The following is a 24775-nucleotide window of genomic DNA, read 5'->3' on the forward strand; positions in this document are numbered from 1 at the left end:
AATGGTCTGAATTGTACACGTAAAAAAAAAACTATGTGGTAGACAGTTGAAACGGAAACAGGAGCTCTAGCACGTTCCTGCAGTTTTGGGACACCCCCTCCCCACCCTCAACTGCTGGTGAATCAAGAATAATGGGAATATGTAAGGCTCAAAATTCAAATACAAGTTGGCCTTTTATCTCGTGTAAATCACATTGGTGTGCACCAGAATTAGGCCTTTGAAATCTTTCTCAGGGTTGGATCCAGGATTATGCTAAGCGAGGTCCGCGGATGCGAAGCCCAAGCCCCCCTCCCCCCTCCCCCCGTTGGCATGGGGTTTGGGGCCTGCTGAAGGGCCCCGTAATCTTTTGGTATTTCAGCGGAGTAACGGTGCCATTTGGCATAAATCAGCTAGTCAAAATTCTAATTCCAAAGGAGGAATATTAGACCCCATTCCCAGAGATTAGGTCGATCCAAACTAGATCGACCTAACTCCCTGGGGGTTCACGCTACATAGCTGTCAGCCGAGCGGGCACAAAAGTGTATTACCCCCTTACAGCTTGTAGTAGGCGGGACGGACATTTAAGCCTGATTATCTGACAGTAATCTAGTGAGACTCCCCACGGGGATAGATCGATCTAAAATCTATGGGAATGCACCCTTAGTGTGATATTTTTTCAGAAACCGAAATGGGGGGGAGGGGTCAGAATCCCCCTGTTCCCCCCTCTAAATCCGCCACTGTTTCTACCCAAAGGACATTACTAGTTCAAGGCAAATAAAGAAACCCTGCATGTCCATGTATTCTACATCTAATGTAATATGTACAGAAAAGAAATTATAGAAAATTATCGACCCGAATAGATGGTGCGAGAAACGCATTATAGAGAGTCTTATAAAAAGGGTGCTTTTTTAAGGATATGAGAGAGAAAGCAAGGACCTCCTAAAGAATGCTTGGTAAGGCATCGTATCACATAATGAATAGGTAAAGAAACGTTATCTTTCTGTTTTGTTTCTTAGAACCGTCACAATACGAGTGCTTCACTGTGCATGCTGTCTTGAATTATTAAGGACGGCTTTCAGAAAATTGTACATATAATATACATATATATAGATCACAGGCATGCCATATTGAAGAACCACCAACATAAAACATTGATAAGACAGTTGCATCCGATAAAATCTGTTTCAAGGGAGCGATATAGAGATAACATAGGGGCCATTCAGAATAGATGTTCCGAGTACTAACTGATCCGCTGATTAAATATGGCCGACTCCACCAAAAGCGATGCCGCTAATGCCATGATGGTCTCCCCACCTCCGTACGAGCCGTCGCTGCAGGGGCCTAGCAATTAAACCTTGGGGCCAAAATTTAATCTGTTTAATGGCGCGTGTTGAGGCGGGGAGAACAATACAAAAATAGAAAAACACATGTTAACACATGTAAATAATGTTAGTCTGTTCTAAATATGACGTAGAATACGTGTGAATGAGTTGACAGCTCTGATATTGAAGGATGTTTGACGCACGAAATTTGAGTGGAAAAGGTGTTATATTGCAAATTGCTTTTGTTGAGGCGAGCGTGTTGCTGCACAATCGAATTTATGTACAATTTAGCCATATGCTCACAAACTTTCTGAAGTTCTGTTTTTGCTCTAGAAGTAAAGGGGGCCTTATTCCAATAAGGAAAAATTTTGTCATTTATTGTAAAATGACAAAATCAATATAATGATTCATTTTTACACAATGGGGGATAATAAAATTTAGTATAGGTTGATATATATTTACACCCATATTTGTCATAATGTACAGTGTAGAACCCAAATTCCCTGTCCATAAAAACAACCTAACACATTCCATGATATATATTAATACAATGGGGGATAATGAGGCAACATCTTTTTAAGGTGAATACATGTTTTCTCTCGTATATCAAACGGTAAGACTAAAATTTCTGTACATTACAAACAATGTAATACAGCAAAATAATTGACATAAGAGAAACCAATGGCTAAGTCGGCTCTTCAGAAGACAGACAAGCTCATTTCCCTCCAGCATTTTAGTGAAATCTTAGAGTGGCCAGTAATTTTACATATATGGGAAATTTAATTTAAAAAAAAATACTCGTGTAAACTATAAGTGGGCAGTTTTTTTTCTGAATGAAAACAGGAAAGGGTTGATAAGAAATTTAACGATGGTAATTTAGCGTGAAATAATGGCTTCCTCCTTCATTCGCTAAAATGTATGATTACTGTAGATAATCAAGACAGACTACCGTGATACTTTAAACTAAGGTAATCATAAGTTTTTGTTTCTCCTTCAATGTGAAAATACTCTGAAGGCGCCGACGTGATACATATTGCAACAAAGTCAGTGTTCTGGATGTCTGAAACCCACGTTATTTGTAGACGTGTAAAACTGGATATAACGGATTTTACCCATTGTTTTCCTTTATTGTTCAATGTCAGCAATGTGCATCTCATTTACGTATCCTCAGATTAGAAATATTGAATCCAAAGATATTTCCTATTTTATTACGAGCTCTCGACAGTCTTCTCATTATAAGCGCCCTGGAGAATTTTTGATTTATTTATTTATTTATTTATTTATTTATTTATTTTCATCTTTATTTATTTATTTATTTATTTATTTATTTATTTATTATTTTTTATTTTTTTCTTGGTAACACAACGTTGAGATGCTGTTAAACATGAAATTTTTCAGCCATAATATACAGAGAAACACAGAACTAAATGTAACTCACTTCGATGAAAAGACAATTGTCGACTGTCCCTGGAAAGTCTAGTGCTTAACGAAGAGTATTTATATCTCAGTGGGTAAAATTACAGTCTCATGTTCGACTATTTCTACTTCTAAACTGATGGGTAACATGATATCACTAAATGTCGAGTGGAAACTTTGATATTTTGGAAGATTGGGATGTCTATGCACTTGCGCATGTGTGATAGTAATGAACCAGTACCCATGTATATCCACACTGTGGGCCGAGGGAGCGGACAGTTTTCCTGTAGACAATTCGATTACTTAAATGGAATTAAATAGGCCAAGCTCGAAGAACGAACAATTTATAAGTTTGTTATTCAATTTACTGGTTATTAAGTGCTGGTTTGCGTAATATGACAAATGTCACAATGGGCGACTAAATAATCAAATATCATCGGCTTTAGCCGCACAGAATTTGAAATCGAAAACAACACTTAAAAAGAAAATAGAGCCAAAATATTTATTTCACAGAATAAATAACAGTCATAAATTGTACATAGGTTGTTGCCCAAAGACTTATTTTCTTGATCCTCGTCGCAGATTCTGTCACCTCCAAACATAAGCCCAAAATATATATCGTTTCTATATTTTTTTACTAAACTACAAAGCAGAAGTTGGAGCGAGACGACTTCAGACATTTATCACAGATATAACGATGTCTACACACACAATAATTACTGTATCTTCGCTGTATAATAATCATCCTCAGATTGCAATATATTAACAAGCTTTTAACTGTACAATCCCGCGGCATCAAATGTCTAAAATATGACACTAAAACTGTAAAACGCTCCCCTTTCTGGACCTAACACTGTTGTCAGTTTCATAATAGTTATAAGTAATGCTATGAACATTTATAAGGAATTCTATCAACATATGTTATAATATATATACCGTGCAAACGTGTGATCACAATACTGCATAACAGGAGCACAATAAGTCCTACTTATATACACTACAGTCAGTGTTTAATTTATTAATTGTTATGATGGAAACAGTATTTGGTTTCTTTTAATCCCTTTTCATTATCTATTCATCTTGCCAAACATTTTAATCTTACAAGAGAGAGAGAGAGAGAGTGAGAGACAGACAGACAGACAGAGGCTTAAATTATTTGCGTATAGCTTTAAAAATAAAAACAAATCTCTTACAACGACCCCCACCCCGCCCCGCCCTACCCCTATGAAAAACACGATTCAAGACAAAAACAGAAAATACACCGGAACTATACAAATATCGAGCAACATTTTGGGCTTACAAGGGTATCTTTTATTGCGTTTGATTTTCAGGCAAAAGATACTTGGAATTCAACCTAAAAGAAGAAACATGCGGTGTTCGTCTTCGTGAATGTTCCTCTTCTCTTTCTAGAGATCATGTGGTTTTATTCCAATTAATACCACATCATCTCCACACAAGTTTAATTAAGCACCGTTTTGTTGTTGATGTTGTTGTAAATAAAATTGCGTTTCCACGGAGTGAAGTGAAAGAACACGTTCGAATCAGGTCAGATTGTGAATACAGCGGCCCTACGTGTGTATACGGATAGGGACTTTTCGACTTTGGGACTCGATCAGTACTAGGTATTGTTGATTGTAATTTTGTGCCAAATACGTATCTTTTATTCAACTGATGTGATGAGAAAGAAGAGCCCATTGTTTTCTTGTTCTTCATACACCACATAAGTACTATGCTGTTGTTTTACAACAAAGTTCATTCATTGTCAGAACTTTGTTGTAATATAATTGTGGCAAAAGAAATAGATCCCAAGTTTCTTAGCTGACTTTTTAGTGATTTGCCCCCAAAAATGACAAAACTGATAAAGTGCACATTAATAGTTTTCCAAAAGATGTATGAAACTCCAACAATCAAACAGGGGTTTCTATGGATTTATAGAAAATTATTTAGGGCAGGCTGCATTATCACACGAAATGTGATGCAAATATTACACCATTTAAGGTAGGTAGTTGATCAAATCTAATATCTAGTCACAAGGACGATGTGCTTTTTTTCTTCAGTCAACAGCTAATATTGAGATAGTTTCTACCTCCAAACACAGCTGATGATATTCTTCTCTGACTAGTCACAAGGAAAATGAAAACAGATGTACATATAACTTGCCCAAATATGGTCTTACCCCAAATACAAGTATTATTACATGAAGAAAATTCCTTTCATATAATTTTCATCAAAAAACATGTAAAAGAACACATGTATATATGCTATATATCAGTCAGCCAAGAAGCTTGGGATCTAATTCCTAATTCTACACCCTGGCGGAGCGAGCAATAAATCGCTCGTGCGCCCGTTTGACCACGCCCAGCTTCTCGTGGTTGGTGACAGCGTCAACGGGCAACTTGGCATAGGGGGCGTCGCGAACGCCGTGGAGCATCAAAGTCCACTCAAAGAGGTTGCCCTCCTGCTCCAGGCCAGTGACAGGGGCTGTCTCCATGACGACCTCCAATCGCCATGGGCCCTGAGGGTTTTCTGCCCACATGTGGGTGGTCATGAACGGCCATTTGATGAACCCGGATGTACTGTCGTCATCACGCGGTCGTCTGCTGAGGATCATAGTCCTGGCAAGAAAAGGATACCGTTTTCACAATAATGCCAAAGCTCTTTTTACAGTTATTCAACTGTTCTGAAAGTTATCCGCTTCATGTATAATGTGCTAACTTGCTTCTTTCAAGTCAAACCAATGAAATCGAACAACTTAAAAATTCTTTGAAATTCTTTGAATAAAAATTCTTTGAATTTGAATATTGAATTACTGCATCATCGGTCAGGTAAGAAAGAGAAACTAATACCTTTTTGGTTAATCCATAGATAATTATGATAAAATATTATATTAGAATAATAATAATTTATGTCAGATGAAGCTCTTACTTCGTTCCCATAGGGGAGGTCAGATACATGGTGACGTCACCACGACGAGACGCGTTAATGGTAATGAACGCCTGGACATGTTCCAGATAATTGATTTCATTGTCCTTGTCCTGGCAGGCGTCAGTGTCGATAATTAACAGCAGTGGCTCGTTAGTTTTAAATTTGCTGTAAGAATTAAAAAGAAAACATAACTGACTTGTTTATGACAACTCAACTTTCAAATAGGGCCTTTCCAAATAGAAACGTTTCTGTGAATCTCTACAATATAAGTTTGTGACAAATTGTGATCTAACTTTTTATAAAGCAGTGGCAAAGGTGCATTTATAGAAAGTTTTGATATTTTTATTGGTGGACAAATAAAAAAAGTGTTGTTTCAATTTGTGTAATTGGTAAATCTACAGTTAATATTTTTTAAATATCAATAATCTATAACAAACGAATTAAAATGTTATTCAAACTTGCTACTCTGGAATATTGCTCTGATAACTTAAACTCCCAAGACTTTGTATAGGTGTGAACGGTAAACTTACTGCTTTCCCTGCACAGTGCCAGAGGAGCAATGGAACCGCTCTGGGACGCTCTTCCACTTGCCAGCCAGATCCACAATGGACCCAGCGTCTAGAACTCCATAGCCAAACAGATGGTTAAACTCCAGCCCAGCCCCGTTTACCATCCATAGGAAGCGTCCTTCAGGGTCGAACAGAGAGTTCCGCTTGGAGGTGAGCACAGTCAGGTGTTGGATATCACGCCAGGTGAGATCGGGGCTAAAGGTAAAATAATAATGGCGGTGATTCTAGCAATCCCAGCAATTTGTTATGAATTGATATAATAAGGTTTTGATAACGGAGGTTGAATAATAAGTACTGTACTCAAAAACAACACAGGTCAGATCTATTTTAAACCAGCACTTGTTGAATATCTAGATATATTTGTAGGCTTTATATAGTGGCTATTTTACAAAAAATAAAATAAATAAAATAAATAAATGATAAAATAAAATAAAACAACTCTTTAATGGCGCAATTCTATAAGGACTTTGTATTCAACTTTGTCAGAAAAAACATGCAATTCAGTCCATATCTCTAGGAGATCGAGGAAAACAAGTTTTACGTCTTTGAAATAAGGACTTGGGAGACAGGGTGTTGATTGGAAATATTCCCAGGTTAGTGTTAAAATGATTACATCTAATTATCCTTATTTCACCGCATGAGACTCACGCGTCTTTCCGGCTAAATTAATTCTGCACCACACTTACTTTGCCTCCAGAGCGAGCGCGAAGACGCCTGCAGCCTCGGGGGCAGCCGCCGATGTTCCAGAATGCTTTGTGGTGACGTTCCCGTAAAGATCGGTGGTAGCCTGCAATGTTAAAACACTATTTTTGATACTTGTCTCTCCTATTTCAGTGTGATATTCTATAAAATTACATATACCTGTTAAAGGTTGATTGTAAACGAGTTTTGGGATTATGTCGTAAAGATGTGCCGATAAAGAAGCTAGCAGTTTGGGCCGTTCCTAATTTCAGTACAAATGTTGAAGGTTTCCAAAATATTGCCTATCCTTTATGAAGTAAGCTTTATGGATATTTTGCTTTCCCAAGACATCAAACGAAAACACATTATTGATTATTTTGCTGGTGGTTAAAAAAAATCTGTAGGATAGGAGATGTCCCTTGCGATTTTGGATTGATAACATATAATGGTAAAAAAATGAGCCAATAATTTCAGCACAAACACGCTTTTCTCCTGTCTACAATCGGATCCAAAACACACAGTCTACAACAACACTCCAATCATCACTCTATTTTTCTTGTCATTGAAACAATCATAGATAATTTCCCCAAAGTCTTGTGCCCTGAATGCTCATTGCCATCACTTACCACGCCAGCGTCGTAAATGCTGCTCTTCCCGTTGCTAAAGGTGGAGGCCAGAGTCGAGGAACACGACTCGTCATAACCCGCGGTTTGCCCGTCGTTGGTCGCCGAGTTGATGGACACTGTCCACATACTGGCAGCGTAACCGTCACAGTTGCAGTCATCATCAGGACCACCGTCCCCTGAGGCCCACACGTAGATGTTCCCCTTCCCTTGACGGCCCTGCAGACATAATATGATTGTAAGAAGCTATGTAAAATTGATTTATTGGGGGCGATCTTTTTCCTCGGCGGTATCTTTTCGTCTTTTATATAGACAGATTGAAAGCCATTAACGTGATCAAATAAACAGGCAATTTGGTTGAAAAGCTTGTTTTGATGAAGAAAAGGAAAGGGCCGTATCACATGCCCTCCCCTGAGGAATGAGACGGTAATTCCAACAAAATTACGATAATGTACCTATTACTCCTGGTTCAAGACGAGACCAATCCATTACCTCGTTTACTCCGTATACGATAGCTTTCATGGTGAGGTTCCTGGGTCCATCAACAGTTTTACCGTCGTCTGTCGGACCCCAGCTGGCGCTGTATATGTCGATCTTCTGGGGCTCATGACCCATAGAGTTGGCTTCTATCAGGTCCGTCATGTATGGTTGGTCCAACATTCGCAAGCCTGGTAGGGTTGAAAATACGCATATTCTTTAATGTCCTTACAATAACAAAAAGCCCTAGAATCAGCAAATCATTTCATAAATCGGGTAGTTAAAGAAAACAACAGACTTGATTGTTAATTTTTCGAAAACGGTCTGATAATAGATTTGACACAGACAGCTATCATACCATGTGGCGTATTGTATAAAAATAATAGGTATAGTCCGAAAACAAAAAGCCGTGGGTAAGCGTTTTGTACTGTCGTGAATAATAACGTCCCATTAGTTAATAATTACTTGACCATACAAGATGGAACAACATTTTATGCATAAGAATGTGACTGCATGTACACCGCTTTTGTTTGATAGCTGAAGTCGTAACATTAAAATCAGCACGGTAGACAAAGCACGACAGCAGCTCTGAGAGCAATATGATCATCATATTTCAGACAGTTAAAGAAAAATGTCTCTATCACAGACCAAACCATATTACATCATAACAGAAAAGAGCTGACAGAATCATGAAAGTATTCAGAAGAAGATTTCAATCGGTTTTCAAAGAAACGATTACAGACAAAACTCTGAGAGAATCAAGCAAGTATTCAGAAGGTTTTCCAACCGGCTGAGGGCAATAAAATCGTCATATTTCTGTCATTGATAAGATGATTACAGATGAAATTCTTCCTGCATTGTGTTTTGAGAATGTCATTTTTTCGCTGAAAGTTACAGGGACTTTTTAAATAATAAGTCAAAACATAGTAAATACGAAGAAGGGACCTACGTCAGTGGTTAAACGGTGAATTACAAAAAGCGATAATGAGCAGTTCGTGATTGACGTCAACTTCGGTTGTTTGTTCATCTTGCAAACCACGTTGGTCTAAACTACCGGTAAACTACCTATAATCTTGTTGCACTTCCCATCGCTCTACGCAATATCTGCCTACAAGAACGTTTTGTGTTTGCTCAGTTTCTGTCACGATATCTGGTAATATTGAGCCGGCTGTTGATTGTTATTCCACTTGAAATTGTAATGATGTCCCAATACCATTGAAAAACTCAATACTAACTGACAAACGGAAGCAGACGACAACCACCCTACCCCTGGGTGGGTCCTACCTGCCACTCTTGACGTTGCCCACATGTATTGTAGTTCATATACATGTAGAGTATTAACCAAAGGTTCAACGCACTTGTTTTGTTCTCTGAAGTCGAAACATTAAAACCAGTCCGATGGACAAATCATTGCACTGGCGCTGAGGGCAATAAAATCGTCATATTTCTGTCATTGATAAGTAATTTATCTGTCACAGGCCAATCCACATTAAATCATATTTTAAAAAAGAGCTGACAAATCATACAAGTATTCAGAAGAAGATTTTAGTTCATTTTCCAAGAGATGATTACAGATGAAATTTTCTTAATCCTGGCAATACGCTTTTGGAAAAATACTTTTTTGAATAAAACATTAATAAATACCAAGAAGCGCCCTTTAGTCAGATGTCAATAGGTGACTTATGATTCAATAAAATTATAAAAAGTGATTATAAGTAGTTCATGATTGACGTCAACTTCAGTTGTTTTTTCATCTTGCAATCAGCCGCTAAAAGACGGAGAAAAAAGTCAGTCGACGCATTGGTTGTTACTCATCTTTCCACTTTCCATCGCTCTACGCAATTTTTGTCTACAAAAACGCTTTATGTCGGCTCTGCCTCTGTCACGAAATCTGGCAATGATGAGCCGGATGTTGATTGTTATTCCACTTGATATTGTAATGGTATCCCAAAACCATTGAACATTTCTATCACTAACTCATAAACGGAACCAGACGACAGCCACCCAACCCCTGTGTGGTTCTTACCTGCCACTCTAGACCCGTAGGCCACGCCCACTCCCCCGACGCCATTGTCTCTTTTAGCAGCTATCTCTCCAGCACAGCGGGTGCCATGGCTGAAATGTCAAGTATTTTCTCTAAATGTCAATGAAATACCAGCAAGTAATGTAGCAAATATTCCATAATGCTTACCGTCGCTGTGAAAAGTCACCTGTGTAAAGAATTACATGTAAACCTAAAGATTGCACTTGGATGGAATGATTTAAAACCAATGATAATACCAACGTGTATAGAGGACAAGGCAGAAAATATGTCTAAATCGTTACATATCGCTCGGATAAACATCATAATTGAATACGTATAGAGTAAAGTGAAGCAAAAATAAAAGTGCTAAATATCTTAGGTATTAAAATGCATTACAGATACCAAATAAATATTTTTGGGGATAATTCGTGATGCAAACAGACCCTATATACATGTGTACCAAAAGTTACTGGTTATTCTTTAGATATTGAGACTTAGAGAGCATTCAAAGTCAGCTGATCCTAACTAGTCCGCGGATCAAATATGGCGCGACCCACTTGAAAGCATGTGCCGAGATTTAATTGCCCTGCTCCTGCTGGGATGCGTGGGAGGCGGGAAATCCATTACATTATTGTTAGGAGATTACGCTAATTGATTTCAAGCGCACGCCATATTTCACCCGTGGACTTGTTAGTCCGCGGAACAACGGGTTGCGGATGCTCTCTTAGAGAAAATTCCGAGGTTCATTTTCACATCCTAAGTGTGAACATGAAAGGAAGTGCCTTGTAAATCCAGAACTTAAGCTTTAGACCACCGCAGATCTTGGCGAAGAAACGTACCTGTTATATTTCATATTTAAAACGATGGAGGTTGTGGATATTGATTAGTAATGTTAATTATCTTTAATGGCCATACGAGTGTTTTCCCTTGGTAAGTTTTGAAAAAGCTTCCCCAATCTACATGTGATGCTAGGGTGTTAACACACTATAAAGACAGTCGTCTAACAAAACCTCAAACACACAGAAATGTTACTCCTTCGTAAGCTTCTGAACAAGATGAAAAGTTTTCTCAGAAAATATTCCTTAAAGGCTTTGTTCTTCAGACGCCACTTATGACAAAAACTACACATCTTTCCGCCTTCTTTTTTAATAGCGAACATTCACTGTGGTTACAGGTAAACCATGTATCTGGCCTTAGGGATATCGATTATGTATATTAACCTACGTCAATGTAAAAACGGGGAATGAAACTTCCGGTACATGCAATTCCTTGTTGGATATAGTCTAGTTTCATTTGCAAAAAAAAAAAGAAAAAAAACTAGAACCTCTTTCAGTACATTAACTCCATAAATACGATGAAGAGGTCGCTTTGAAACAAAGTTCAAAACTGATTTTTTTTTAAACAAAAGCCGATGATGGAATCACAATAAAACAAATTGTTTAAAAGCAATCAATTACCTATCTAATGAGTAACGTAGGATGGAATCGGGATGTTTTATTCAGAACAGGAAATAAGGAAAGCTAAACGGCTTTTATGTTATAAATTATGTGCAGGCTGTACATTTAAAGAAATGCCATCAAATTTTTGAAAATCGAAGAGGTGGTAATTATGGGAAAATGGGAATTATTCAATATTGCAATGGAGGAATTTAAGAAAGTATACTACAACTGATGTTTGAAAACTGCATTGGTTCATAGCTCGTGATGGTATCGGTATGGTATACTTTAAGTTACGAACCCTTAAGGGGGTACCTTGACAAGGTATTTTTAAAACCACTGTGACAATGAGTGAATGACTTCAAAAGATAATGATTATGCATATTTCATCCACACATTCTTACTAAAAGATCTTTTTTTATAATTACATAACAGACGTGTAAACCTTACTGCCAAGAAAACCGAGAAAATGCCAAACATCATTTTGTACGATGTTTAAGGTCTTTAACGCTGTATATTTACCTGTTAAACCAGTCATCTGTATATCTAGGATATGGGTAGGGGTCGTTACTGCTGAAGTCGTAGCTTGCCTCCGCGTTCTGAAATGATATTAAGGGAACTGTATAACTGTATGAATGAGGGGAGCAGAAACTGTTGTTTAAAGAAACGATCCCCAAAAAACTCCTGTGTAACACAGCTGTGATCATTCTTCACTTCACTACGTTTTTCTGCATGTTTTTCTGTATTTTTCTGAATGTTTTATTGTTGTTATTTAAACGTATGCTATCCGGGTTTGAAAATGTCCCAAGGTCATTTATTATACACACGTCTACATAGAATACAAAGCTTTTTAGCTTTTCCCATAAAGACCTTAAAAACGACAAACCCAATAAAAGTATCTTATATCGACATTTCCATTTGAGTCAAGAAAGACAGAGTTATCTAAATGAATGGCCGGTCATTTACGCCTAACCTATTTGATGAAAAAATGATATAATCCAAGTGCATGGATCGGTCGCACATTGATTTGCGAGTAAGAGCAATTTTCTTTTTTCGAAGAAAATTCGATTTAGAGGAACAATCCCAGACATGATACATTTAACCACATGGATAGCTGTTCGTTTGCAAAAGTCGTTTAAGGTTAGGCAGAGTTTGGGGGAAAATATCAGAATTCTTACTACTGACATCACTTGAAATACTTACAAAGTTTTCGTATAAATCCGGGTGCATGTAATCGATACCTGGAAAATATAAACAGAATTAGACATTTTTGCCATATGCTAAGCGACACTGATATTGAAGCCAGCATAAAATTATATTTGATTCAGAACATTATGGTTAATATTATGGATATTCAGTAACTAGGAATAAGATACACACAGTATTTTAAAAATGCCATGTCCGCCAGCGTCTTACCGTCGTCCATAATGGCGGTGGTGACCCCCTTCCCGGTGATGCCTAATGCCCAGGCTGCCTCAACGTTCAGGTCCAGCTTTAACTTGCCTCCCGCTTGTGCTGTGTTGTTCTAAAATTCAAAACTTGGACTTATGTAAGTCTGAACACGGCAATAATGAATAATGGGAGACTGAATAAATTAGAAGGTGGGTACCATGAGACTGTACTGTTTTAACGTAAAAATATTACTTTTTATGCACTGTTTTTTTTTTTATTTATATATTTCTTCATTTTTTAAAATTAATTATTCAGTTTATATCTACTGTATGTCCGTGTATTCATGTATGTGTCGCAACATGTGACCTTGATATAGATTACAATCGTGAATGTGAATTAACGGTAAAAGAAGAGAATGATAAGTAAAATGTCAAGAGTCTTCTCGCCAAATACCAATTAATGGCATTATTTAGATAATTAAAGCTAAAATATCAAAGGAGCCTCCTCACCAAATACCACTGTTTGGGATAAAGAGGGTCAGTAGGCACGGAAGTCTTCGGCGGGGCGGCAGCCTTCGCTTTATTGCTTTTGGCGTGGGACAAAGGCTTCAGGGGTTTATACCCGCGTTTAAGACGCGGGAACCCAGTCTGTTGTACAGCAAATCGGACCTGAAAGGGGAAAAGAAAAGAATTAATCTTAAAGGCTGACCAAAATGTTTGTCGATATGCCATAGGAAATGTTTTAAGTATCGTGTGGAAAATCTGTTTATTGCTTAACAAACAGCTCAGTGCATTTAATAAACAATAAAAATATACGTTAAGAAAAACGGCTACCGGGTAGCTATGCAGGTAGCTCGTACAGTAGATTTTGTCGTGTTTTTTCATGAACAGATAGATAAATAATTTTTTTTTCTCTCTCATAATTCGAAATTTATTGAAGATAGATTGTTTGTGCTTTATCCAAGCAGTATTGCAATCATGCCTGATGTGAAGTGCCAGACAAATCATTCTCAGTATAAGGAATATTTCAACTATAACCCATGTTGATCGATGATCAAAGTTGATATCTGCAATTTGGAGGTTACACTCTCTCGGGGAAATATGTTATTCCTATATTAGACGCTTTCATTCCTGTCGATTCGGTTATGAAAGTGACGGTCTAAGGTACAGAAAGAGAGCGAGCAAACGGTACGTGGTCGAAGATGCCATAATAACAAAGATTTGTTGTGTATCATAGACATTGAAAAAAAAAAACATCCATTGTGGTGAATTCGATGCACGCATAGCGGTCAAAGATGATTAATACCAGAAAAGAAAAAGCAATTGTGTTCTATGTCTGGATATGAGTGCAGAAAGAAAGATAATTTGACAAAAAATAATATTTACATCGATTCTTTACTTAAAGACTGGTTTGACAGAACCATTATGGAGAGAAAATAGGAACTCTTCAGTCAAAAAGAATTTGATGAGAAGTGCTAGCCAAGCGGATGATGAAGAACTTATTGATTGATAGGCAAAAGATACAGGAGGTTTCTTGCTTCACAACGGGGATTAAAACCTTGGAAATATCAGACCAATGCATCACCCTTATCTTAACGCGACATTCGCGCTGGTCATTCTCGGGTGGTGTGTTTCAAAATAAGCAATATTTGCCTTAAGAAAGGTTCCGTAAAGGTTTCTTTTATTCACACTTTGGTGTTGTTCGGCCTCCTGATTCTGGTCTGACAGTCGACTATGAGTGTAAAATTTGCAAAACTCAAATGTCGTCTGCTCCAGACCCCAGAGATGTAAATTGAGTCAACAGCCAGAAAAGTTGATAATATATTGTTCCGGGTAATAAGCAGCAATGCAGTTATTAATTTCTGCTATGACATAACCTGTAATAATAGAAAGGATCTCAGATGGATTGACAAAACAATTTTCCGGACAGATGAGTTGTTAGAAATGCCACAGGCAAAACATATCCAGTCTTATTATACAGTAAAACGGCCCTGTACAGAACTGTGTGCTTTCTGAATGCGAGATGGAGAAAGCCACTCTGCTGTTCATAGAAGCATATGATTTATCTCGGGAATGGTTTAATGTGTTTGTAAAAGATTGCTACTGATACGTTACTTCGACAAATGGGACTGAATGTTGAAACAGAGCCGCCATGTTGCATCTTGTGTTTTTCCTGCCAATAATAAATCGATAAGTCCCGAGTTCATGAAATTTTAATGATACCACACTATCAGCTTTACGTGGCCTTCGCTGTTGGGATTTACACAAATTAGTGACCAGCTTCTTTAATATGCCATTAACTATGGGACTTATAGAGCCTTTCCTGTTTCCCCAATTATTTCATAGCAAGAAGCCTCGTTAATTTCGCATGTGGGTGCGGAATAGACACGTCAGAAAATGCGAACAAAATCAGCACCTTGCGGACCGCTCCATGATAGGGGACGTACAAACAAGCCGTAAGATCAATACCTAGGAGTAGAATCATCACATACATGTATAGTACTTACGTCCATATCAGATGAAGCTAGCAACGTTTCATTTTGTTTCAGCTGCAGATGGATACGACAACCCACCCAGCTGCTAAATACTATGTTATTTCTTTTTCTTTCCTTTTCAGATTTATTTATTTATTTATTTATTTTGAATAATCTATTAACACATTGAAATGCCTAATGGTAAGATTTAAGTTTGTTATGATTTTCCAAAAGTGGCGAAAACGTAGACAAATGTGCCTCTTGCTTTTTGTTTACTTGAAGTGATGACCCAAACTATATACATTTACTGATAACACACCCTGTCTGTCTGTCTGTCTGTCTGTCTGTAACTTTTCAGTACAGTAGGAGTTCAACGAATATATATAATCGATCGCGTGTGATACTGAACACTGTCATTAACTTCAGCGTACAAAACCCCACAAGTACTTTTATGCCTTGCGCCTGTAAGGCTTCGGTATACCACGACCCGAGGCACTCGAAATCCCGATCGATAAGCCTTCGGAAATAATTACTGGAACACCTACGCGCCATTTGTTTGACGTTTCCTTGAATTCCACGAGGTTTGCTTTTTGTCCGGCAACTCTTGGTATCGATTGGATTTTTCATAGACTTCACAAAGACAAAGAGAATTAAAACTTGAGTCTATATTGGTGCATCACATGTATACATACGATCTGTGGTATTACAATCAAGGTCGCTGCAGGCGTGACGCGGCGTTTTAAGTGGCTTGTCTGTCAGCCATCATATCAAGTTCAGGACATATAACGCCATATTTTTGCACGATTTTCATGTATAGAAATGAATGTAAAAATTATGCATGAGACGCAGTTAAGATTATTATTTTTTGCTCAATTCATGATGCTTGCTCACTTTCACAATGCACAGGTTGATACATAGTTCTTTTTAATGTTCCCATTCTAAAGTCAACGGTACAATTAACATGTAAATTATATGACATGTAAATGTAAATTGTATGACCGAAACTTGACAAGATCCAATTTGCTGTTTACAATGGTTGTGTATCTTTAAAATTCTCCAAGATTTACAACAATCTAAACATGACGGTGTTCACCCATTCAATACAAAATCAAACTATGACGTTAATCATCACAAAAATAGATTCAACAGTAAATATTTGTTTTACTCTCAATATAGAAGGATGTCATGTACATGTATATCTATTCTGATGCCATTTTCTTTTAGTATCTATTATATAACCAATTGATGATTTTGGAAAAAATTGCCAAGTTTGATGACAGACCTGCATAATATCAGAAATAACGAAGGTTTCCTTTTTTAAAAAATAAACAGTCTTCTCATTATGAAATTACTTTCTTAAAAGATGGTGAACCTAAAATGTCCAAATAATTAGCAGATGCATTTAGCCAACGGAGGGACTCTTTCGTAATGAGAACCAACAGGCCTCTAGTTTCCCGGTCGTGCCAGGTAGTGTGTTTCAGATTTTTCTCGCTCACTGACCTATGTTGTGTTTTTTTCTTTTTTTTTTTTCTTATACTTATAATTATTTTATTTATTTATTTATTTATTTTATTTTATTTTATTTTATTTTATTTTATTTTTTATTTATCTATTTATTTATTTATTTTTGTTGTTGTTGTTGTCAGAAACACTGACTGGAAACTGTGGTAGACTCATATTTCTTGTTAATAATGTGCTAATATATTCATCCTGCCACTGGACTTGAAACTGCGAGTTTTTGAACGAACACATAAAACTGCAAGGAAACTTTAAAGAGGAGTACTTTAATTTGTATCCTAACGACGCTTTACATAGAATCGGGATCGGCTTATATACAATTGTTTATAAGACTTATTTTTTGTACTTCATTGAGATACTGAGTACATTTAAACAAGAGATACTTGCCCTATGGCGAGATGAATTACTAAATATGGACAGAGACAGTCCGTGCGGTTTTCTGTACGCCACGCTTGGCAGTTTGCGTGTTTGTCACATCTCCGTTGATGCCACATCAGTGCATCGTGGCAACAACATTGGAAGCGGTCTTAATGGTTTTAGCAAAAGATTAATTTCGGGAGGAAGACGCTTAATTGCAAACCCCTCTTATTGATCTGCTGTAATCCCTGTCAGTTAATTGACAGTGGTATAAGCGATGAGGTAGAACGAAGAATAGCGGGTTACAGGTGGATTTCAATTAAATTTTACCTGCTGGGACTGAAAATTAAAGTTCGTGGTAAAACTGTGCTAAAAGCAACTAATTAAAACGTGTTTCATTCTTTCGTCAATAGCGAAGCATTGCGCATAAACGGTGAAGTGTTTTTTCAACGGAATATTCCTGTCATTCGCCCACTTTTTTTAGCATTGGCTGTGAAAGAAGAACAACTTTATTCTGAAGGCCACTTACCATTGGGTCCGACTTGAGCAGTCTTGTGTGAGGCACACTTCTGCGCATGCGTGCGTTGTGGACAGCATGGTGGACAAAATGGAAATCTGTCTTGGAATTCAGCACCTGAAAAGAAAAAAATAGGACATGTTAAAAACAAGTTTACATATGTGTATTATTTTTGGAAAAACGGAACGTTGATTTTGAAACGATTTTGGGCTTTCAAATGGATTATTCATCAATTGTTCGTTTGTCTATTCTAATTATTTCGGATATAGGAGAAAAACAATCGGATTTTTACGAAGATTATATTAATATCAATACATTTGTGCTTAACGAGCACGTCATTAATGTCAGTAATGTTATCTCTGACAAATGACTCTGCTTTAAAAACAGCAGAACACAGTTACTAGAGGGGACCTAAATCAATGAAATATGTATAGGACATAGAGGCCATACAGAACAGGAGATCCGAGGATCTATCGATCCACGGATCAAATATGACGGACCTCACATGAAAGAAGAGCCGATCAATCTGCTGATGGTCTCCCCGCCTCCACACGCTCTGTCCTTGCAGGGGTCTAGCAATTAAACCTCGGGGCCGTGATTTAATCCGTTCAATGACGCGTTGCCATATTTGATCCGTGTCATATTTGATCCGTGGATCAGTAGATACTCGGATCTTCTGTCCTGAATGGCCTCCTTCATGTAGATCACGCCACGATTTGCGAAGAACCCGCGAAGACAATGTGAAACAGTATGATTGCCTAAAGGTAAAGCTCTTTCAAAGAGTCTTTGAAAAAGAAATCCTTTGATAAAAAGAATTGAAGGCAGGAATGCCTCTCGCGTGGTTAAGCGACTTCTCAGAAATGGCATGGCATATACATAACTTCAGAGGCTTTTTGTGCCATTCCAATTCGTTTTATGGTGATTCATTTTCCCTACACTTCAGATTATGACATGCCAAAGTGGTCGACAGTAGATCTTATTTGCTTTGAGGACCGCGTTAAAATCAGATAATCGAAATTGAGAAACCAATGTTGGCAGTCGTAGAAATACGGCTGTAGCAAGATCGATATGCAATTTCCGCTAGAGGTTTTTATTTTCAATGCAGTGACTTTGCTTAAAAGGCACCGATATATCTAAAACCTGATTTTGGGGTGAAGCAAAACGATCGTTATACCATGAAGTATAGAAATAATTACATGTACCCTGAATATTAAAAATAATAGGAGGCACCTGTTTTATCTGAATGCATAAAGCAATGAAACTCATGTAATGGATCGCAGATACAATGCATAATTAAATTTTCTGGAAAATGTAACCAAAATCTAATGAGTAAACTAGCTTTCTATTTTGTAAACGATAGCGATGATCAACTGAAAAAAATTATGATGAAGATTACAGTGAGCTGTATTAAGTTGAATAACTCTGTTTTGCATCTATTTATCTTTTTTTTTTTTTTTTTTTTGACGGATGCTTTGTGAGCTTGTTTATCAGAGACAGCTCATTGACGTCACTATGTGTCAGAGGACGTGCAACTCCCCAAACCACCACATCATTACTCCAGTTGAAAACAAATCTACTGTTAACTTTCCCTAACCATGTTAAACTTGCCATTTGTCTGATTGAGACTTAATGTAATTTTTTTCTAAAGAAAGATTATATTGTATTTACCCAGAGGACAGATATATATGCCTTTGAGATATATCGGAAGCATAAAAATAGTTGGGTTTGTTGCGATGAATATAGAACTCCCTCGCAAGTCATGCATTTTTTTCGTGAAAATAACTGTCGATCAAGATAACACCCATGTTAAACACGGGGAGGTGAGATTGCACGTTGCTTAGATCTACACGCAAATTTCCGACACAAGTGGCCATTTCACCTGGAGAATCAAGTCAATGTTTTTCAAAGGTGGGCAATAAATGTGTTTTCAAATTACTTTCAGAACGAACAAATGCAAATTGATCTGGCTGTTCTTTAAGTACCATATGGTACACACTTGTGCAGCGGAAAGGGGGCGGTACATTTCTATCTGGTGGTAAACCATATAACTCAATAGGACCGTGTCACGTAGGAAAAGAACAATGCATAAAAAGGTGGCAGCCATAAATTCTATTTAAGGGTCACTCTGCTCGCGTTCGAAAACAAATTTCAGTGTCCATTCCCGTAGCCTTGTAATATGGTAAGTAACCTGATATTGGTTATACAAGATTTGAACGGAAATACACCAGTTAGAAACCTTGTTGTCAAGAAACTTGTTATTACTTGTTAAGTCAAGGTTGGGTCAAACACAAATTCTCCTTAGTAACAATTGGATTTAACTGACAATAACTTTACAATCAACTTTGAGATTGTTCGTTATCTTTTTCATTCATGGAAATTGAAGAAAACTAACATCATTTTAAACACCCTTGACTTGATAAAGGAACCAAGAAAGCGACTATTAGGTTGAAAATTAAATCCAAAATTTTGAATTCCAAAATCGAAATGCGTTCATGATTTTCCAGTATAAAATTTTGCATAATATAGTACCGTTTCGGGGACTTGTTTAAAAAGCAGTCAAATGAAACAACTGAAAGACGGAACATTGGTGATTGTGTAAAAGCAAGATAAAAGATGTATCTTAAGGATAATCCAATTTCAGCTATCCACCTTTGGTAACGTATTCAGTTAACTTGATTGATTTAAAATACGAGACAACAATCCGTCTTTGTCGAGGCGGGAAAAGGCAGTCCCCTCAATATGGTGCCCTATATATGTTTTCTGTCTATGTAGGATAGAAGTATTGTTTTCAAACCGACAACACTCAAGGGGATAAGATAAAAAAGATCGATATCGTTTGTGTTGGGGAAATTAAGTATTATTTGTGAATAATGATTATTCATGGTTTTGATATGACAACTAAGCCGCGTTAGGAGATTGTCGTGTGCCAAGGGAAGGAACGCACTTTTACTTGGTCACGCGAAATTGTAGGTGCTTTATTTCAAAACTTAGGTTGTTACATGTAAATAATAACTTTTTACTCCTCTGTTCCAAATCTAAACTTTATATTTTCTTAAGCGTATTTCATAATTGTGTTATTTTTCTTAACAATTTCTTAAATCAAGTTAGAAAATTTTGCGAAATCTCAAGTCAGAGAAATCCAAGATAACGCCGAGGGAAATATGGTTTTTGTTTGGTTTTAAAGCCGTTTGCCTTCACACATTTCTGACTTTTATTGAAATGCCCATTTGTTATGGATCCAACTCTTGATCACTTTAATCTAACTGAATTTGCTTTATTATAGATTCACCATTATTTGCGTCTCAATTTTAACTTTTGACTGACTGACTTAGAGAAGCGTTATTACAGATAGGTGACCTAAAACCAGAGAATAATGAAACAGGAAAAACATAGCTATAGGCATTAAACTCAAACTTTCCTTATTAAGGTGTGTTTCCTGGTTTGTGTCGAAGAGAAGTAATCACTAGGTTAAATACCAGAGATATAAAAACGACCCGTGTGAGATAGTCTTTACATGATTTTTTAGTTTGTGAAAGATTATTTAGGATGGACTTTTCAAATTTATAGAACAGCCGTTGAAGAAGTGCGATTTATTTATATGTACGATGGCGTAAGATCTGGACAAAATCTATTCGTTCTTGCATGCATTTCTCCCAAAATTCTTCATTTTAGACAGCTTTATCATTAACGTTTAAACATGAAACCGGTAAATTTTGTGTTGTCTTTTTTAAGGTCAAATACGAAAGAGAAAAAGCGATCGATATTTTGAATAGAAATCCTCATACATGTACCAAATTGTGTTAATTATTGCTGAATTGGAAAATCCGAAAAATATACTATGCTAAGAAATTTATGATATGGAGGAATGAAGACAACTTTGCCAATATACACGTTGAAAATCATTGTTATCAAACTGATTTTTATGAATAATAATAGAGAGGGTTAAGTCTACCAAATGGCCATAAAGATGTTTTACACCTACCGGTCCAATGTATGAAAATCCTGTATTTTTGGCAACTCTTTTGGCTATTTCTTCTCCTCCGTCGCCATGAAGGGTAACCAACCAAGAATTGGTAACAACCTCCTTACATAGCGATCTTAAAATATGGCAGTTCAGGAAAACGAGCAACAACCACACGTCAGTCATTCGCCATAATGGTGAAATGGCCAAAATTTTCATCCCTCGACCTCTCTTGTTGCCTGTTTTCTATTCCAACAGTTCGCGTCTGTTCGTTTTCCAACCCTGCTTCAGTTACCCTTCTTAGTGTCCTTCTGTTTTCTTCAGTCCCTGTATTGTCGTGTCTGTAGTTGAAATTAATCTGCAAACCGAAAAGTCACATCTGGAAGGAGTTCCTGCCGTATTGTCGACCAACGGCACAACGTCATTGGTGGACCCCTACCTACGTCACCGCGCACGTCACTGTTTGAAACAGGCTGTAGGTCCCGGCCATTTCAACAAATAATTATCATTGGAGTCTAAATAAAGCTTATTAATATTGAAAGGAGGCTTTATCAGTGCGGACAATTACAATATATTGGAGTCACAATTCCAAGAGTCGTGTCTGCTGCCATTTGCATAGGAGCACGATAATATATTGATTGCATGTAGGAACATTGCGGTCGATAAAAATAATGGCTGCCCACGAGTATTTTCTCTGCTTTCAAGGAGTAGATCCAATCGTTATGGGCAATGGCGCTTGAAAAGAACATATTTCGCTCCTTCCTTCTGGGTAATATCACACCGCGAACAGCGAAAGTGTATTTTCTGGGGCCAGACATTAAGAGAGTCCATATATCAACAAGATTGCGAACAGTGGTAGTGTGTATTCTTCGTCTTATTCCAGACAATATATGCCCTCTGCCTTGCCAAAAGATATATCTCTCTGACATGTTAAAAACACTTTCTTCAGTTTTGCCTTTTTTTGTCATTTCTAAACAAAATACATACATGCCTAAGCAGTAAGTGTGTTTGGAAATCTGTAGTTTAATGAGATATTGCATTAGGCCTTCAAAGAACGGCCTGGCCGCGCGCTTCAGTTTGAATTGGACTAAATACAACCCTGTCTAAATAGACTTCACTTTTCTTTAGTCAGCTTTCGTGATGCTGTAGATCTATCAAAAGGCCTCTCGAGGATTTCAGCTCGGAAATTAACAATAACCTTGTTGCCACGGCAACCGCGTGCTTTGATGTGTAACTTCCAGTCTCTCGTTTATCATACAAATATTGCGGATAATGGACTTCGTATCTCATCCATTGTGTTATCACTTGAGAGAGAGGGGGGTGGGGGAGAATGACAGTCAGATCTTCCAGTGGGGAAGAATTAAGCTCTCTATATATGATTACAAGATACACTAGGAGGTGTAAGAAAGCAACCACACGATGGTTTGAAATCGTTCTATGACAAGCTGGGAGACGTGTAGCTCTACAATTATGTCGATACAGGCGTTATAACTGATTAGTACAGGTGTGAAGGGCGTCACAATGCTTCAATATTAAGACGATATATATCTTTTTCCCAAAAGACGTTTGATAGGTTGGTCGCAATACGTTAGACGTAGCCTAACATTATTTATTGAAAATGTCGGCCCTATGTCGTCGATAGTAATGTATCGTTTATTGCTAGTATCTCCTCCTTTGTGTGACCGTATTAATACTTAAATCTATCAAGGAACTAATTACCACCAGGAGACATCAGCGTAGTCGATATTCTTTATACCGGCTGTGTGTATCAGTCACAGCAGGCGAGACAATGTATAATATCTATTCTAATTAAAATCACCGGTGTATGTAGATAATACTTCCTGCCTTAACCAGAATGGCCTCGATTTGCTAAATTGGTAATCAGCATGATCAAGTCGACAATAAATTGGCAATCCGCTTTATTTCAGGCTTTCTGAATCTCGTAATCTGATAAGATGGCGTGGACGTATATTACACAGCGGGATCAAAAATCATCCGCTAGGTGTGTGTGTGTATATATAGTCCAGGGATTTCGCCTTTGCTCATTCATTAGTTTTACGTGTTCAGTTGAAGACACTGCATGGGCATTAATCCACTATGTTCACTCAATATAAGCATAGAATTACTTCTATGACGTAAGCAAACACTTGAAGAGAACATAGGCTGAAAAAGCTCTAAATTTGAATCTGCACTCTTCATAAAAAGCCCTTTAAGATTAGGAGAGGTTGTTTTTGCCTTTGTTGCTTACTTTAAACTAAACTACTTTAAACCTAACTAAAAAAACAAAAATTATGGGCGGTTTGTGATAAAATTGTCAAAATAGGCCAGAAATTGGCTTTCTAAGAATCGATCACACAATGTTGGTGATTCACTGAATTTATTATAATGAAAATTGAGTTGCCAGAGCGGATGTCTATGGTGGCCCCTATTGGATATTTCGACTTTTAGAGTTTGCGACTTTTAGAGTTTTCGACTTTTCGAGTTTGCGACTTTTAGAGTTTTCGACTTTTCGAGTTTGCGACTTTTATAGTTTTTGACTTTTCGAGTTTTCGACTTTTTTACCAGTCATACACTGGCTGCGCGTAGGAAGATATTCAGAAGTAAGAAGCAAGGTAGATCTCGACGAAGTCATGCAGCCAACTGGTCACTTTTTGGCCATAGCAACACTAACATTTTTAGATATCTCATGTCACAGAAACTGTGCAACTTATTCACGTCAATGGAAGGTGGCTTTTCGCATGAGAAAATTGACTATCAAGTTTCATTAAAATCTAACCTGGCAACTTTTTTACCAGTCGGAATACTGGCATCGTGATACTAGCCGTCAGATGTCAGTGTTATTTGTTTATCAAGACAAGAGCAACTGATAGTTAAAATGTACTTCTTGTTTTGAGAATACATATGGAAGACAAGAAACATATACGATGTTTGTATAAAAAATAATAATGAAAAATGAAAAAAAAAAAAAAACTCCGATATTACTTATCATTATTACTTATTAATTACTTATAACTTATTTTGTCTTATGTCAACTTTTTAACAATTATGGCAAGTATATTTTTATTTAAGAAAATCTATAATGAAAGAAAAAACAACTATGCACATG

General features: G+C 37.2%; 1 protein-coding gene across 1 annotated transcript; it reads right to left on the reverse strand.

The window, feature by feature from the left end:
• Positions 1 to 3205: 3205 nt before the first annotated feature.
• On the reverse strand, positions 3206 to 22099 carry LOC106180256 (neuroendocrine convertase 2-like). Its single transcript, XM_013564206.2, has 13 exons — positions 21691 to 22099; positions 17721 to 17825; positions 13353 to 13511; positions 12868 to 12976; positions 12655 to 12692; positions 11974 to 12050; positions 10019 to 10107; positions 8008 to 8183; positions 7519 to 7734; positions 6898 to 6998; positions 6173 to 6406; positions 5643 to 5807; positions 3206 to 5332 (listed from the first exon to the last, which is right to left on the reverse strand). Exons 1-13 carry the CDS (start codon positions 21886 to 21888, stop codon positions 5023 to 5025), a joined length of 1977 nt encoding a protein of 658 aa, XP_013419660.1. The 5' UTR covers positions 21889 to 22099; the 3' UTR covers positions 3206 to 5022.
• Positions 22100 to 24775: the final 2676 nt, after the last annotated feature.

Source organism: Lingula anatina, chromosome 2, assembly GCF_051362555.1.
Source record: "Lingula anatina isolate TDL-2025a chromosome 2, LinAna3.0, whole genome shotgun sequence".
NCBI classification, from domain to species: Eukaryota; Metazoa; Brachiopoda; class Lingulata; order Lingulida; family Lingulidae; genus Lingula; species Lingula anatina.

Excerpts from the sequence above, each read along its gene's own strand:
- LOC106180256 (XM_013564206.2), bottom strand. The coding sequence starts at position 21,888 with ATGAAAATTTTGGCCATTTCACCATTATGGCGAATGACTGACGTGTGG. Across the intron at positions 6,407-6,897 it reads GCGCTCGCTCTGGAGGCAAA|CCCCGATCTCACCTGGCGTG; the intron begins GTAAGTGTGGTG and ends TTTTACCTTTAG. Across the intron at positions 5,808-6,172 it reads GGCACTGTGCAGGGAAAGCA|CAAATTTAAAACTAACGAGC; the intron begins GTAAGTTTACCG and ends TAATTCTTACAG.